Source organism: Aplidium turbinatum, chromosome 14 (assembly GCF_918807975.1).
Source record: "Aplidium turbinatum chromosome 14, kaAplTurb1.1, whole genome shotgun sequence".
In the NCBI taxonomy this organism is placed as follows: domain Eukaryota; kingdom Metazoa; phylum Chordata; class Ascidiacea; order Aplousobranchia; family Polyclinidae; genus Aplidium; species Aplidium turbinatum.
In genome coordinates this window covers 19742612-19756597 of record NC_137485.1, presented here as the reverse complement: position 1 = coordinate 19756597, position 13986 = coordinate 19742612, and the positions used below count along the sequence as shown (strand labels likewise).

General features: G+C 36.8%; 1 protein-coding gene across 1 annotated transcript; it reads left to right on the top strand.

Moving 5' to 3' along the window:
- Positions 1–4322: 4322 nt before the first annotated feature.
- On the top strand, positions 4323–9693 carry LOC145783196 (uncharacterized). Its single transcript, XM_082594997.1, has 2 exons — positions 4323–4665; positions 6188–9693. Exons 1-2 carry the CDS (start codon positions 4329–4331, stop codon positions 6430–6432), a joined length of 582 nt encoding a protein of 193 aa, XP_082451123.1. The 5' UTR covers positions 4323–4328; the 3' UTR covers positions 6433–9693.
- The last annotated feature ends 4293 nt before the right edge of the window (positions 9694–13986 follow it).

The following is a 13986-nucleotide window of genomic DNA, read 5'->3' as shown; positions in this document are numbered from 1 at the left end:
TCTAGGTCATTCAATTGCTACGTGCAGATCTACAGTCTTCTTTAAACTTGCTTGTTTACGCCGCTCAGTGCAACGTGACCGAACGATGAGTTCGTGTGATGCAACATTACGTAACCTTCTCGAAGTTACTAGACCGAACAAAACTTTCTATAAATAGTGGTGTAGTTTGCGTAATGATTATTATTGAGTTGATTATGTGATTATGGGAGTTGTATTATGACGAGTTGATTATGGGAGTTGTATTATGATGAGTTGATTATTATGATGAGTTGGTTATGAGAGATCATTGCTGTAATAGTAGCAGTTGGTAGTAGAAGCAAAGATTATTGTTGATCGAGAGTTGAAGTTATTGCATACGAGTAAAGCAAAGTTGATGCTAATATAATTTCTGATTGAAATTAGAATCGTATGAGAAGCTGTGAGTGGATTACGTTAAACTTGATCAATAGTCGCAAGCATTGGAATCTATTGCCGTTTACTGTTACTTTGATTAATTGTTGGAAGTGGTGAACCATTCGTTGGAGTCCTTCAAGCGTTTTTATATGTCATCTCACCAGTAGAACTATCCGTGAATTTAATTGACTGCTTTTCGGTTATAAGTCAAGTCAAGTCAAGTCAATTTATTTTGTTTTAACAGCGCCATATATTAACAAATAATCAGAGTAAAATGTAATTGTCAAAACAATAACCCATTAAACTACGTCATTGAACCTTTCCAAGTCTTTTTCCTGGTAAGAGATAGAAAGAAATCGTGACAGTGCTATGCACACTATTATTGCACAGGCAGGCGAGGTGCGAAAAACTAATTTTAAAATACACAGAGCAAATAGACGAGCTTCAAACATATACAATTGCCTGTTTAAAGATAAGTCATTGGCGTTTTATTTGCAGAGCTTCCAAAATCTTGATTTGATATTCAGACCTGCCTCTGGACATGATCTCAAATTGCTTAATAGAAACGTTGTTTTGACATGCTGCACATGAGAAAGTGCGGAGTAACGCAGTGACCTTTGAGATTCTCGTGTTTATTGTTGAATGTTGAGCTAGTCAGAAGCTTTTAGTTTATTTCCTCTTGATAAACTTAATATTTAACAATTGTAGTTTGTTTAGATGTAACTAAAATTTCTATATGTTATTCCTGAAGAGGACATCATGTGATGTCGTAGACAAGACGCAGACAAGACGCAGACAAGACGCAAACAAGACGCAGACAAGACGCAAACAAGACGCAGACAAGACGCAGACAAGACGCAGACAAGACGCAGACAAGACGCAGACAAGACACAGACAAGACACAGACAAGACGCAGACAAGACGCAGACAAGACGCAGACAAGACGCAGACAAGACGCAGACAAGACACAGATAAGACACAGACAAGACGCAGACAAGACGCAGACAAGACGCAGATAAGACGCAGACAAGACGCAGACAAGACGCAGACAAGACGCAGACAAGACGCAGACAAGACGCAGACAAGACGCAGACAAGACGCAGACAAGACGCAGACAAGACACAGATAAGACACAGACAAGACGCAGACAAGACGCAGACAAGACGCAGATAAGACGCAGACAAGACGCAGACAAGACACAGGACACAGACAAGACGCAGACAAGACGCAGACAAGACGCAGACAAGACGCAGACAAGACACAGATAAGACGCAGACAAGACGCAGACAAGACACAGATAAGACACAGACAAGACGCAGACAAGACACAGATAAGACACAGACAAGACGCGGACAAGACGCAGACAAGACGCAGACAAGACACAGATAAGACACAGACAAGACGCAGACAAGACACAGACAAGACGCAGACAAGACGCAGACAAGACACAGATAAGACACAGACAAGACGCAGACAAGACGCAGACAAGACGCAGACAAGACGCAGACAAGACGCAGACAAGACGCAGACAAGACGCAGACAAGACGCAGACAAGACGCAGACAAGACGCAGACAAGACGCAGACAAGACGCAGACAAGACGCAGACAAGACGCAGACAAGACGCAGACAAGACGCAGACAAGACACAGATAAGACACAGACAAGACGCAGACAAGACACAGACAAGACGCAGACAAGACGCAGACAAGACACAGATAAGACACAGACAAGACGCAGACAAGACGCAGACAAGACGCAGACAAGACACAGACAAGACGCAGACAAGACGCAGACAAGACACAGATAAGACACAGACAAGACGCAGACAAGACGCAGACAAGACACAGATAAGACACAGACAAGACGCAGACAAGACACAGAAGGATTCACAGATATTTGAGTATAATTCAACAGATCACAAATACGTTCTGTGGAAGTTAAATAAGCTAAACTTAAAAGCTTTGCTTTAAGTTCGAAACGTTGCATGTGCGCAGTAATCTAGTCCCACTGCGGAAATGATCTGGTATTACTACGCAGTTGCGCTCTTCAGAGGGAACACTGTTTCGCTGTAAACCAAGAGTGTTCATGAGGTTAATACCCAAAAAAAATATTCACCATTAAAGCAACTACAGTCCTAGGATTTAAGAAATTGCCCAAGTGGTCTACCGACTCCAACAAGTTGAGAAACCCTGATCTAAGACAAGCGTGGGTTGTCGTTTATCGCTAACCCGAAATACTTTATTATAATGTTTTTTTAGATAAATGTTATGTATTATTGAGCAAATCTATTGTTCGAACTTCACATTACTTTATATGATAAAACCTTTTCGTTTTGCTGATTTTTCACAGCCAAAAATTTACTCTAAGCTATTTTATTACATTTAAAGTTAATTCTTTTTTATTTAGTATAGCTTTGGTAGAGAGATAGGCTACTTTTTGAATACCATAGACAGATAATCGATAACAACTTTATAAGATTGAATTGCATAATTCAAAAAATAATACATAAAATAAAATAGCTACATAACTTCAAACGTTTTCGGCAAAACTTTATGCCCTCGTCAGGAAAATACCTTAATTCATCTAAACATCATCTAATCATCTTTTCATTTCTATTCCTTATTTGTCCTCAGCTTGACCTCCTGCTCAAGCTGTAAAGCAATAGCCAAAGAATTTGTAATTTACTTTCGTGAAAACCGCTGGTGGTTACGTTGCCCATGGTTTTTAATATTTAGCCGTTTTAACTTCACTTGGGCCTGTTCATTGTAAACTTTTATGATTGAATTCTTTCAGTATGGGAGATCGGTGACCAGTGGGACGCTTTACCAGTGGGACACTACCGTTTTCCTGAACCGTAGTGAACGTAAATGACTGAAAGTTTGCGTGTGGAAGCGAGATACTGGTCAATGTCGTTTGACGTAGTTCGATGGCAAATTTTTTTTGTAGTTCAAGGATGACACGGATGACATAAAAAAGAGTTTTTTTCATTTGTTGATGTAAACAGGAGTAGTCGAATTTCATTTGTGTTGGTGATTTAACAATATTTAGTAGGAAGTAGTTTTTAGGTTGAATTAATCTTTATAACTTGCACTTCCATTAAGAAAAAAACGCATATTTATTTTTTTCAAGTTTTGAACTGAGAGGTAAAAATGTCTCAAAATTGGGTTCAGGCACCAGTGGGACATTTTGTTCAAGGACCCGTGAGACAGTGTAAACGTATACATGCAACATACTAACACAATATGATGGTGTTGACAAATCTTCTTTTTTTTATAAAAGTCATGGGACATTTAAACAACTCCATTGCGTATTCGGTTTTGTTTTCAATAATGTTTGTTTTGAAAGTTTGAGAGTTTTGTTGAGTCATTTCATTAAAACTATTTATTTTAACGTTTCTTTTATGTAAAGTGTCGAAACAACACGTTGCAACAAACAAATGCATGCATGAAAGCAATGTGAAATTTTATTTGCAACTAGTTTTTTGTTGCACTAAGTGCATTTTTTTAAAGTGTCCCATTGCTCCCTTAGGTTAGGCACTAGTAAGACACTTTAGTGAGACATTTAAAACTTGAAAATAAACATCAAAATGTTTTGTTGAAATGATTTGAAGACGTGAACAAAAGATGAAACTTTATGTTGGTACACATGGTTTGTAAATTATTTGAGTTATTAATTAAATAAAAAGCTATTTTGTCCCACTGGTCCCTGGTCTCCTCTAGCTGTAGTATTAGGCCTATGCGTATGTTTTCACATACAATAATATAAATGCATCTGATTTATTTTGTTTCATTTGTTTGATATACAGCACTTTAAGTAAATAGTTGGTTTTTATTTCACCTGTAAGCCAACAGCATTGCAGTTACGGTATGAAAGCATTCTATCACACAAAAACAGTCTTATTTTGTTCACAGATTTAATGTAAGATTTTCGAGATAATGGCTTCGTATCATAAAGAAAGCTATTCGTGTTACGAGGTTATGGTGGACGCAAGTGCATACGAAACTCCAGCAAACATTTCTGAAAAAATAGACAATATTTTATCTGTAGTCCAAAAAATTGATCAGCGATTAAAGAGCCAATCACATCTTCCTAGTATTCCAACGACGAACACAGAGCCACCGCATTCTACGTTTCGCTTTTCCGACAGAGCATCTTCTCTTTACGTAAAAAATCTTGCAAATAGAAACAAGCCCTCCATAACGGACACTCGCCTTCCGCCGGTTGCGCCGCCACCACTACCAAGAGATTTCTCTCCGACAGTGCCAAGATCTAGTAAGTAGCATTTATTTTTGATAATTTTGTGTTGGAAATAGAAGGTGCACACAACAATAGCCTACATATTACACGTCAGAAAAAAGCATTAATTTATTTTCATTAGTATACGGTACAGCACAAAAAAACATATACAGTATTTAGCCTATATAAAGTTACACTAAATGGATATTTTCTTACACTAGAGCAAGGGTTCCCAACCTTTTTACACCGTGGCCCCCTTTGAAATTCTTGAATAATCAATGCCCTCCTCCCTATTTTTTTCAAACTTTTAAAAAAATTAAGAAATGTCATTTTAATTAAAAAAAAAACTTGTTTATACAGTAACTTAGAGATAATAAATTTAAAAAATCATTAATTTTCAAATTTTTTCATGGCCCCCTTGAAAAAAGGCTCATGGCCCACTAGGGGACCATGGTCCTCAGGTTGGGAACCCCTGCACTAGAGTAGCTTACTTACAAATAAGATATATGTCGCATTGCCTTAGCAATTTTTATTAACGCTAAAACGGCAAATGCTCGTTAGATCTGCTTAAGTGTGGCGTAAGTTTTGCTGCGGGGAAATGCAAAATAACATAGCCTACGTATTTTTCACGGAAGTAGAAACTAAAACTGCACACGCATGTTAAACGACAATACTTTAGTCACATGATTTGTTTAAGTACGATGCCAAGTGTCATCGAAGCATTGTCTATGGAAAAATTACAATCCTTACAAAGCAGTTTAACCAACATTTCATGAAGCTTTATTCAGAACTGCAGAAGGTATAACACCTCAAATTGCATTAATTCGACCAATTTTCGAAAATACTATTTTATCCCAACTCGACATCTACTTTGTAGCTTACCAGCGATAAACTTTAAGTAGGCCGAACTGTTTTCCCTCTTGTTTGTCTTTTTACCGAAAAAAGCAATCAGCAGTCTTGGACGAAAAGACCAAATATTGCCTGCGTAGCTGCTCTCAAACGCGAAATATAGCCAATTTTGAATTGGATAGACTCTCCTGTTGATCAGCTCAAATCAAGACGACGATGTTTTTATTTTGACGGAACATGGAGTCTTAGAGGAGCAAATGCCTTCTACCCCTTAAATTTTATCGTTTTCAATGCCATTACAACGTTTAAATGACATTGCATTACATGATGAATGATTCTTCATAAAAGTTAGGTTGCATTCAGTGGGTGTTTTTAGACACAAACACTTCATTTTAAATATTAAAATGTTTGACTCCCTCAAACAGTTGCTTTTGCCCGCCTAAATTTTTTTCTAGCTATACGTCCTGGGTAGAATATACGCAACTACACATTTGACATTAGTAAAAACCGTGTCACAATGAAGACTTATATTTCCATGCAATATTTAAAAAAATATATTTATACGGTTATTAGATCACACCGCTATTACCATAATGTGTTGCTGTCCTTTTGTACCCCGAAAACTGCGACCAGTTAAGAGTTAATACTGTAAGTGTAGAATAGTCTGCTTTTTAACTTGCACTGAGTAAGTTTAAATGTTGTATTTCAGCTGCTGCTTGCATATCCCCACCTGTTCCTCCCAAACCTGATTCGATAATTCAACCACAAGTAAACAACGATGGAAGTATGACTTTCACAGCGTCGCAGTGCTTGTGCTTGACACTTCAAATAAAAGCTGTGAAAATATTTATTGACGATAATTTCGAAGATGATTACGTGGACAAGGAAATAAATATGGCTGTGCTGAATGCGATTATCCGAACATTGAACGGAAAGAAAAGTCCAACTGGGTAGCTTAATTTTTAGTAATTGATTGAACAAAATTGATGAAGGCCTACATGTGCTTAAGAGTTACATTTAAAAAAATCTTGCAGTAGCCTAAAGCGCTCATTATTTGCAGTAGCTTATTGTATATTTATTTTCAGGAAGCGTATTTCATACAGTATAGCAGGTCTAGAAGTGCAAATAGTAGGGAGAACCTCCATCAATGGGACAAATTTTGCGTTTTGCTAATTTTTTTAAATTTTGTAACGAAATGCAGTGCTTTTTTTTTACAACACTAATGCCAATGCATTTTTTTTCAAATAACACTTGGTTTGATTTCATTATCTCCAGTGGTTTAGAAATAACGCGCAGTTTTTTAAGGTTACTCAAAACGTCCCATTGTTAAATCTGGCTCCACCATTGGGACAGGCAATTTCTAACAATGGGACACAATTTATTATCTGTGTAAATGCATATTATAAACTTGATATTCACTTTGTTATTGATTATATTTACTGTAGTGCATTATTAAAGTTTTCTAAATTTTTCTCAACTTCATCATTCAAAATCTTTTTGACACCATAATGAAGTTGAAAACTTAGATTGCTTTTAAGATCATTATTTGCTTGGGCTCTTTTGTACGTGTCAACCCAGTTTTTCAATGTTTGGCTTGGTATGTCAAATTCTCTTGCTACAGGTCTATTTTTTCCGGTTTGTATTGCTTTTTCAACAGCAGTTTTCATAGTTAAAGGATCTGTGTTTCCCTTTTTACGAATAAGTCGAGTTGCTTTACAGTGTCCCATTGATGGGCAAGACCTGCTGTCCCATTGTAAGATGCCATCCGCAAATGCAAAAAAATCAGCTAATTTCTTAAAGGCTACTTTACTGACAACAACGTTTTGTCCTAAGAACTGCCAGACATATAAACTATGCTACCATGCTTTTTCAACCTGCTTCGCCAAGTATGTACAAAAATATCTTCAAGACAAGTGACCTATCTTTTTTTACTTTGGGTATCAAAAAACACACTTTCTTTAACAAACCAGCCATGCATGCAAATTGAAGGATCCCACTGTTGGTACAAGCGAAAGACTACATGGCGAATTGAAATTCGTCATATACGTTGTGCTCGCTTGATCAACCAAGCGTGGGAGACCAAGTGTCCCATTGTAAAATCGTCCCAATGATGGAGGTTCTCCCCTAACGTTCTACCTAGATCTTTTTGTAGGTTTGCTGCTAGTTTGATATAATGCTTTTCACAACTTTTTTTTGTAATTGATTTCAATAAAAAACTTTTATTTTGATTAAAATGTAAGACGAGGTTTGGCAACAAAAAGAATTTGACATAAGTCTACATCATTGCTTTTCAACAAAGGTTCCGCGGAACTTTAATTGGGTTCCGTGAGTTTAAATGGTTTCGTGAAGGTTCCGCAAGCGTTTTTCCATTTTTGGAGGATTTCATTTCCAGCTTCGATGTATTGATACGTCATACTGAAATTTTTTTGATTGCTGTGCCACTTTCCCACTCGAAGTAGGCCAGTCAGTTGAACAAGAGGCTGAGCGTAAATTTCTGACTTGGTAACTTTTATAATAATTGTTTATTTGTTGAAGCGTCAAATTGCTTTTTAAAAGTGTAATAACAAAATATTTAATTTTCTTAGAAACGTACAAGTAAATCAGGGGGCTCTCAATTACAAAAAGTTGAAGAGCGCTGGTTTACATGTAATTCAGCAAATACGATTTTAAACCGATGCTGTGCTAATATAATTAACTTACAGATTGAAAGCTTGAAATTAAGTAGGCCTATAAATGGTTCGTTTGTTCTTTGTCTTTATTGTATTGCATGTAAATTATCAACTTCTGTGAGATGGTCATATTTACTGTACACGTTATTACAAACTAAAAATGATTCATTTTGATACAACATACTGACCGGTCAATTTAAATAACATTCCAAAGTTGTTTTGGATGTTGCGCATTGCCAGCAGCGTTTCAATTGCTACATTTACCTTGTGATCATAAAATTAGCGTAGCAGCTATGGAAGACATTAGGAGTGTAAAGTGGCATGTCACCGCCAGACTCTGCGGTTTCAGCATCTTCCAGAAAAGCCGTATGTAGAATTGGATATTCCTCAATAAACCTGAATTTAACTCAATCAATTGTAAATAGGAATTGACCAGTCAGCACGAATGGAATTGTCTTTCTCAGCAACCTGCATGTGGAAGTTAAACGCATATGCTCCTTGGAGACATGCTATTGCCTCAGCGGTTTGAACAACTAAGCTTTCAAGCTTCCATGAACAAAAAACTCCCATGCAGTGGTGGAGATTTAAAGAACATTTTAAGATAAACGCTTTCAAACAGATATAGGTATTGCTGGTGGCGTAACCAGGGGGAAGGGCAAGGAGGGGCAATTGCCCCCTTGAAACGTTTTTCGCCCCTCTTGTTCCCCTGTAAAACGCAGGTAATGAGACGTTAATCAGGAAGAACTGATTTTGATTAGAATTCTGTATCTTTTAGTACAGCAGCCTACAGTAGTTCCCCATTTTAACCAGATTTGGTTAAATATATCCGTTTTCCTTGATCTAGCTGAAAACAATATGGCGTAATTGACCACAATTGACGATGTGTTATCTTGAACCAGCATGTTCGTATATTAGAAACAATCATTTGCGTCACTTTTCTTTCATTATAACCAAACCAGCATCAGCATGTGCAATCCTTATGACCAGGGGTGTAGCCAGAGGGGACAATTGCCCCCCCCCCCCCGAAATATTATCGTGAATTATTGTTTAACATTTACACCGCCTTAGTTTATGGCGCCACTGAATATGTTGCTCTTCCTGAAAAAAGCCTTGTCATTGCCCCTTCTTCCCCCCCCCCTCCCCCTTGTAAAATAGATCTGGTTACGTCATTGGGTATTGCCTCCAACAAATTTATTGCATGTTTTGTGTTACGGTTGTGTTGCTCACATTCGAAAGTACTTTTTTATTTTCATATTGATTTAGTCGGTGAATATACTGCTGTAGAGACTTCAGCAATACGTTAACTGTCAAAGGTTCAATGTATTTTTGTAACCTCATGACTGACATTGCGATGATGTTGTTTCGGGCTGGGTCACTCTCAATTTTACGCACGTGATGCAGTGTTATTCTCATGTCATGTCTATTGTTGTATAAAATATGTATTGACCGTTCGCAGTGCAAGTTATTACTTCGTTGTCGTCATTGTTTGATTTTAACAATCGATACAAAACCAATTATGCTGACAAATACACCTCGAACGTCTGTACCGAATTATGAATACTAAATTTATTGCTTAAACACAAAAATACAAGTTGCCGAATCACTTCTTCTTTTTTTTAGCCTAAACCCAAACCACTAGGATTTTTGCGTCGAATGTCCCATACACAGGAGATATGAATCAGTCTATGAATGTGTTTAGATTCTCCCATGTGCTTGTGTACTCACGTAGGCCTAGGCAAGCATGGCTTTTCTTAGTCGCAACTTACTGTTAAATCTTGAAAGTAAAAAATATTATAACCTACCAACTTCCCATCACATGATGTTAATTTTAAATGTGTTTTCTCTTAATAATCATGATCTGGGGTTTCATTTTCCCTCACAAACATAATGTAGACTTTTAGCACAAATTCTACGTTAGAGAATATCTTTCTCACTGGCGCCAAACAGTGGATCGGATTAAAGTAATGTGTCGCTTGGATATACGGTTTTGAGACCTCCAACAAGACAAAGAAACAAGCCAAGTAGATTGAACTGAACACGGTCTTGAGTTCTGTTAGTTTATTGTGACAGAAAGTTTACAAGGCCACAAGAGTGCAACGTCTCAAGGTCGCAAGGTCACAAGGTCGTTTACCGAATTTAGTGCGCAGATATATAATTCAATCCTAAGTAGAGCTGGGGTAGGAGACAGTTCAACCGACTCACCGAAGTCAGCAGGGCTTGAAGTGATAAATCGGTAGAAACAATAATCCCAACGAATAAAGTTGCGACAGTCATAACTTACAGCAAATGGCTCTTGTATTGCATCTTATTCAAATAGATAACAAAATGTTAATAAGCAAATGGTCAAGAAATATTTAACATAAACTTTCTCAATTTATGATTAAAAATTAACATTAAACAGCTCAATTTACTGATACGGTTAATATACACTCAATAGAATTTTGTCTACTATACTTTGATGAGCAAATAAATTTTCACTTCACTGAACTATCACGCCGATGGAGCAAACACGAAGAATTTGTGTTATTTAAAGAACATGGTGAAAAAATAACTCCAAATGGTATGTTTAAGTTGGAACAAGCAAACAGATAACAATCGTTCGCTAACGTTCTTATTGAATCTTTTAAGATGCGGTGATTTTAATCCATTTCTGTCCCCAACAGGTGGAGCTAAATCGGTGCTTATTCCAAGATAGCTTCTCATCAAGCGATCGCTTCAAAGGTCGACTGTTAGTGAAAGAATCCTTTACGTAGCTCACATCTCTAAAATCTCTTTTGTCGTTTTCAAACATCTTTGGAAGTGTGCTACTGGTCAAAATAGCTCTCGCGGTTGGTACAAACCTAAACACAAACATACCTTGTAATGCATACAGGCCAAGTGTACTTTACCTTTTTCTTTAATATAGGGTATAGGCTATTAGACTGCACCAAAACATGTCCACTTTTGCCCTGGAGCGCTTTAGTCTGAGCAAGCCAGTTAATGATCAGAGATTTATTTAAAAAATAATTGAGTGACGTATAATGCAGGATAAACTATGTTTTTTTTTAGACACACAAAAACATCGATATTAGCAATAGTTTCTGACTTTTTGTAATATCTCAGAGGTGGCGCTTAGCGCTGCTTATGACATTTATTTACACAATAAAATTTTATCTATTTTTATTGCTTTCATAAAAACATACCGTGGTTCAAGCAAGTTCATAAATCCACAAAAGTAATAGTTTCCAAGAAAGATAAGAACAACCGTTTGTGAGTTCTTTAGTTATGGATTAGTTAATCGCTACTTGCCGTGGATGCCAAGAGTCATAAGCGCTAATATTGTTGGGTAAACCATCATAGGCCTAACTGTGACTGAAAGTTGTCATGTCAGGAAAGCTGCTTAGAATCTGGTGTTGGATTCTTTGCAATTCTACGGCATTGCTCGTTCCTTTAAAAGTGTGTAGTGTGTTTTTTATTTACAAAATGTTTGCCTATAAGATCTACTTTTTTTACTATTTGAAATACTTACCTGTTCGAAATGGTTGTACACCAGCTCCTGATGGTGTTTAATATTTATATTATTAGACCTACAATTAACTTCAACCAGGGCCTCCGAGAGAAGTAATGACTGGTCGGGAAACAATAGGAAAAATGGACTCAAACAAAATAATTTTCAGCAAAACTAAATGCAAAGAGTTTGTTTCATGGATTGCATCATATGTTTTAAGCCAAACCAGGCCTAAGTTTCGATTTTAATAGCTATCGATACGAAAAAACTTCTTTCGATATGAAAACCACTCAACTACAGTACATTTGCAACAAAATTGCCATTCTTGCTCATTACCGGTAGCCTACGTTGTCTAGAAAGAAGTGTATTAGAGTCGTATAGTGTGCACAAAGCCTGACTTTCCCCCTCTCGGAGCCCCTACTCCTACTGCTATGAAGATTAGTGAGATGAAAAAGTATAAATATTAATTTTCATAAAAAGATGCTGAGATAAAATTTGGGTAATTTTAAAACTCCAGTTTGATGGCTAACATATTCAGTAACATAGCAACTCAGAATAAATCAAGGAAAGACGTTTCTAATTACACTTTGTTGAAAATAATTTTGTTTCAATTCAAAAAAGTTAGTTAGGAACATGTTTACACTGCCTATAAGAGCATCATTAGTTACACATTTACCAACAAGTTCGTTTTTCCTGTGAATGATTTATGCACAGTTGCACTGACAGATCCAAACACAAGAGGTAGGATAGTAAACAGTCACATCTGTTAATAGGCTAGTTGCAATTTCTGTTAAAACTCAGTTTTAAAGGCTTATTGAAGGTTTTTGAGGGAATAATTTTGACTCAGTGCCCATGGGATCCCCGGGCCCAAAAACCAAGTTTGCTCAAGTTATAAAAAGGGAAAAAACTTAACTGTTGAGAAGAAACACGTAGGCTAAAATATAGGGAAATGGTGCAGGAAATAGGTAGTTTTTTACAAAAATCAAGAATTGTATCCAAAACAAAATGAACTGGATACAATTGCACTGTAAAAAAAAAGAACAATGGTCTTTCCTGTTAGCCGCCCTTTGAAAAGGTTTTTGCTTATTAAAATCATCTCAGGTTTAATATCTTCCCTGGACCCCCCTGTTTGTTCTGCTTAAAACACAAGTCCGTTTTTAGTTATGTTATGATTTTTAATTAAAATAAATTGTTACATTGATTTTTCTGTAATACATTGGTAAACTAACCTACTGAAAATGATACGAATACAGTAATGTACAGTAACAATTAACCTATGTTATTGCTGCGTAGGTAACCGACGCATAAAACTATCTTTTCATATCAGTGACGTATAGGCCTAGGCTTAAATTGTAACACGTAGGCCTACCGTGGATGAACGTGATCGTTCGACCGACATTGTACTGTTCATTTTCAACATTTTCAACCACTGCAAAAACGCTGTTATTGAAATATATTACTGTTTGCAACTCCTGTATTTTTACATTGACTTAACTGAACGTAGGTTGAGCTAGTGGTGGTTTTTCGATGTCTTTTGTCACTGGAGTAAACACAAAAATTAACAAAGGTGAAAGGAAACTTGAAACAATATTAGCAAGAGTAGAAGAAATGGACAAGAGAGTAACTGCATTAGAACAAAAAACTAAGAATTCTTCATCTCAAATTTTGTCTCACAATGAAGCAGAACTGTCACTTCAATCATCAAAACCAAGAGAAGACACATCAGAGCTCATAAGCTCAATCGTTTCACATGTACCTTCCCAGTGCCCAATTTATGAAGAGATTGGTGAAGTTTTGAAAGTAAAACGAGTTGTGCGTGAACGAAAAGGAAAGATATTGAACAAAATGCAATGCGAATTTGTTAGCGTTCAACTCCAAGATGTTCTTGATTTCGCCAAGGAACACCTAATCGTGTCTGACGAGGTTGAAAAGATTCAAAATATGCAAAATTTAAAAGGAATAATTCAAATATTTCAGCAAGAACTTATTGATCATCAACATACAAACACAAGTCAGAGCCATGCATGAAGCATAGAGAACAATATGTGAACTAAAATGTACAGGAAAATAGATTTGTGCAAAGATCTGTGTAGCAAAGACTTTCTTACCAGATTGGCTAAATGGCTAGTCTGTTAGGACTTTTGAAGTCTTCAAAGTATTTAAGGACATGATGAAAGTTGAATTATGCCTAAAGCGTTCTGTAAGACAAACAGCAACGCCTATTTTCATATTACTCACCTGAGCATCCCTCGTGCATCGACTGCACTGATGACGTTGAAACGGCATTTTTTGCATATAGCTCTGTGGCCATACCCAGTGTACGTGTGGCCATACCTACTGCACTGATGAGGC

Excerpts from the sequence above, each read along its gene's own strand:
- LOC145783196 (XM_082594997.1), top strand. The coding sequence starts at position 4,329 with ATGGCTTCGTATCATAAAGAAAGCTATTCGTGTTACGAGGTTATGGTG. Across the intron at positions 4,666-6,187 it reads TCCGACAGTGCCAAGATCTA|CTGCTGCTTGCATATCCCCA; the intron begins GTAAGTAGCATT and ends GTTGTATTTCAG.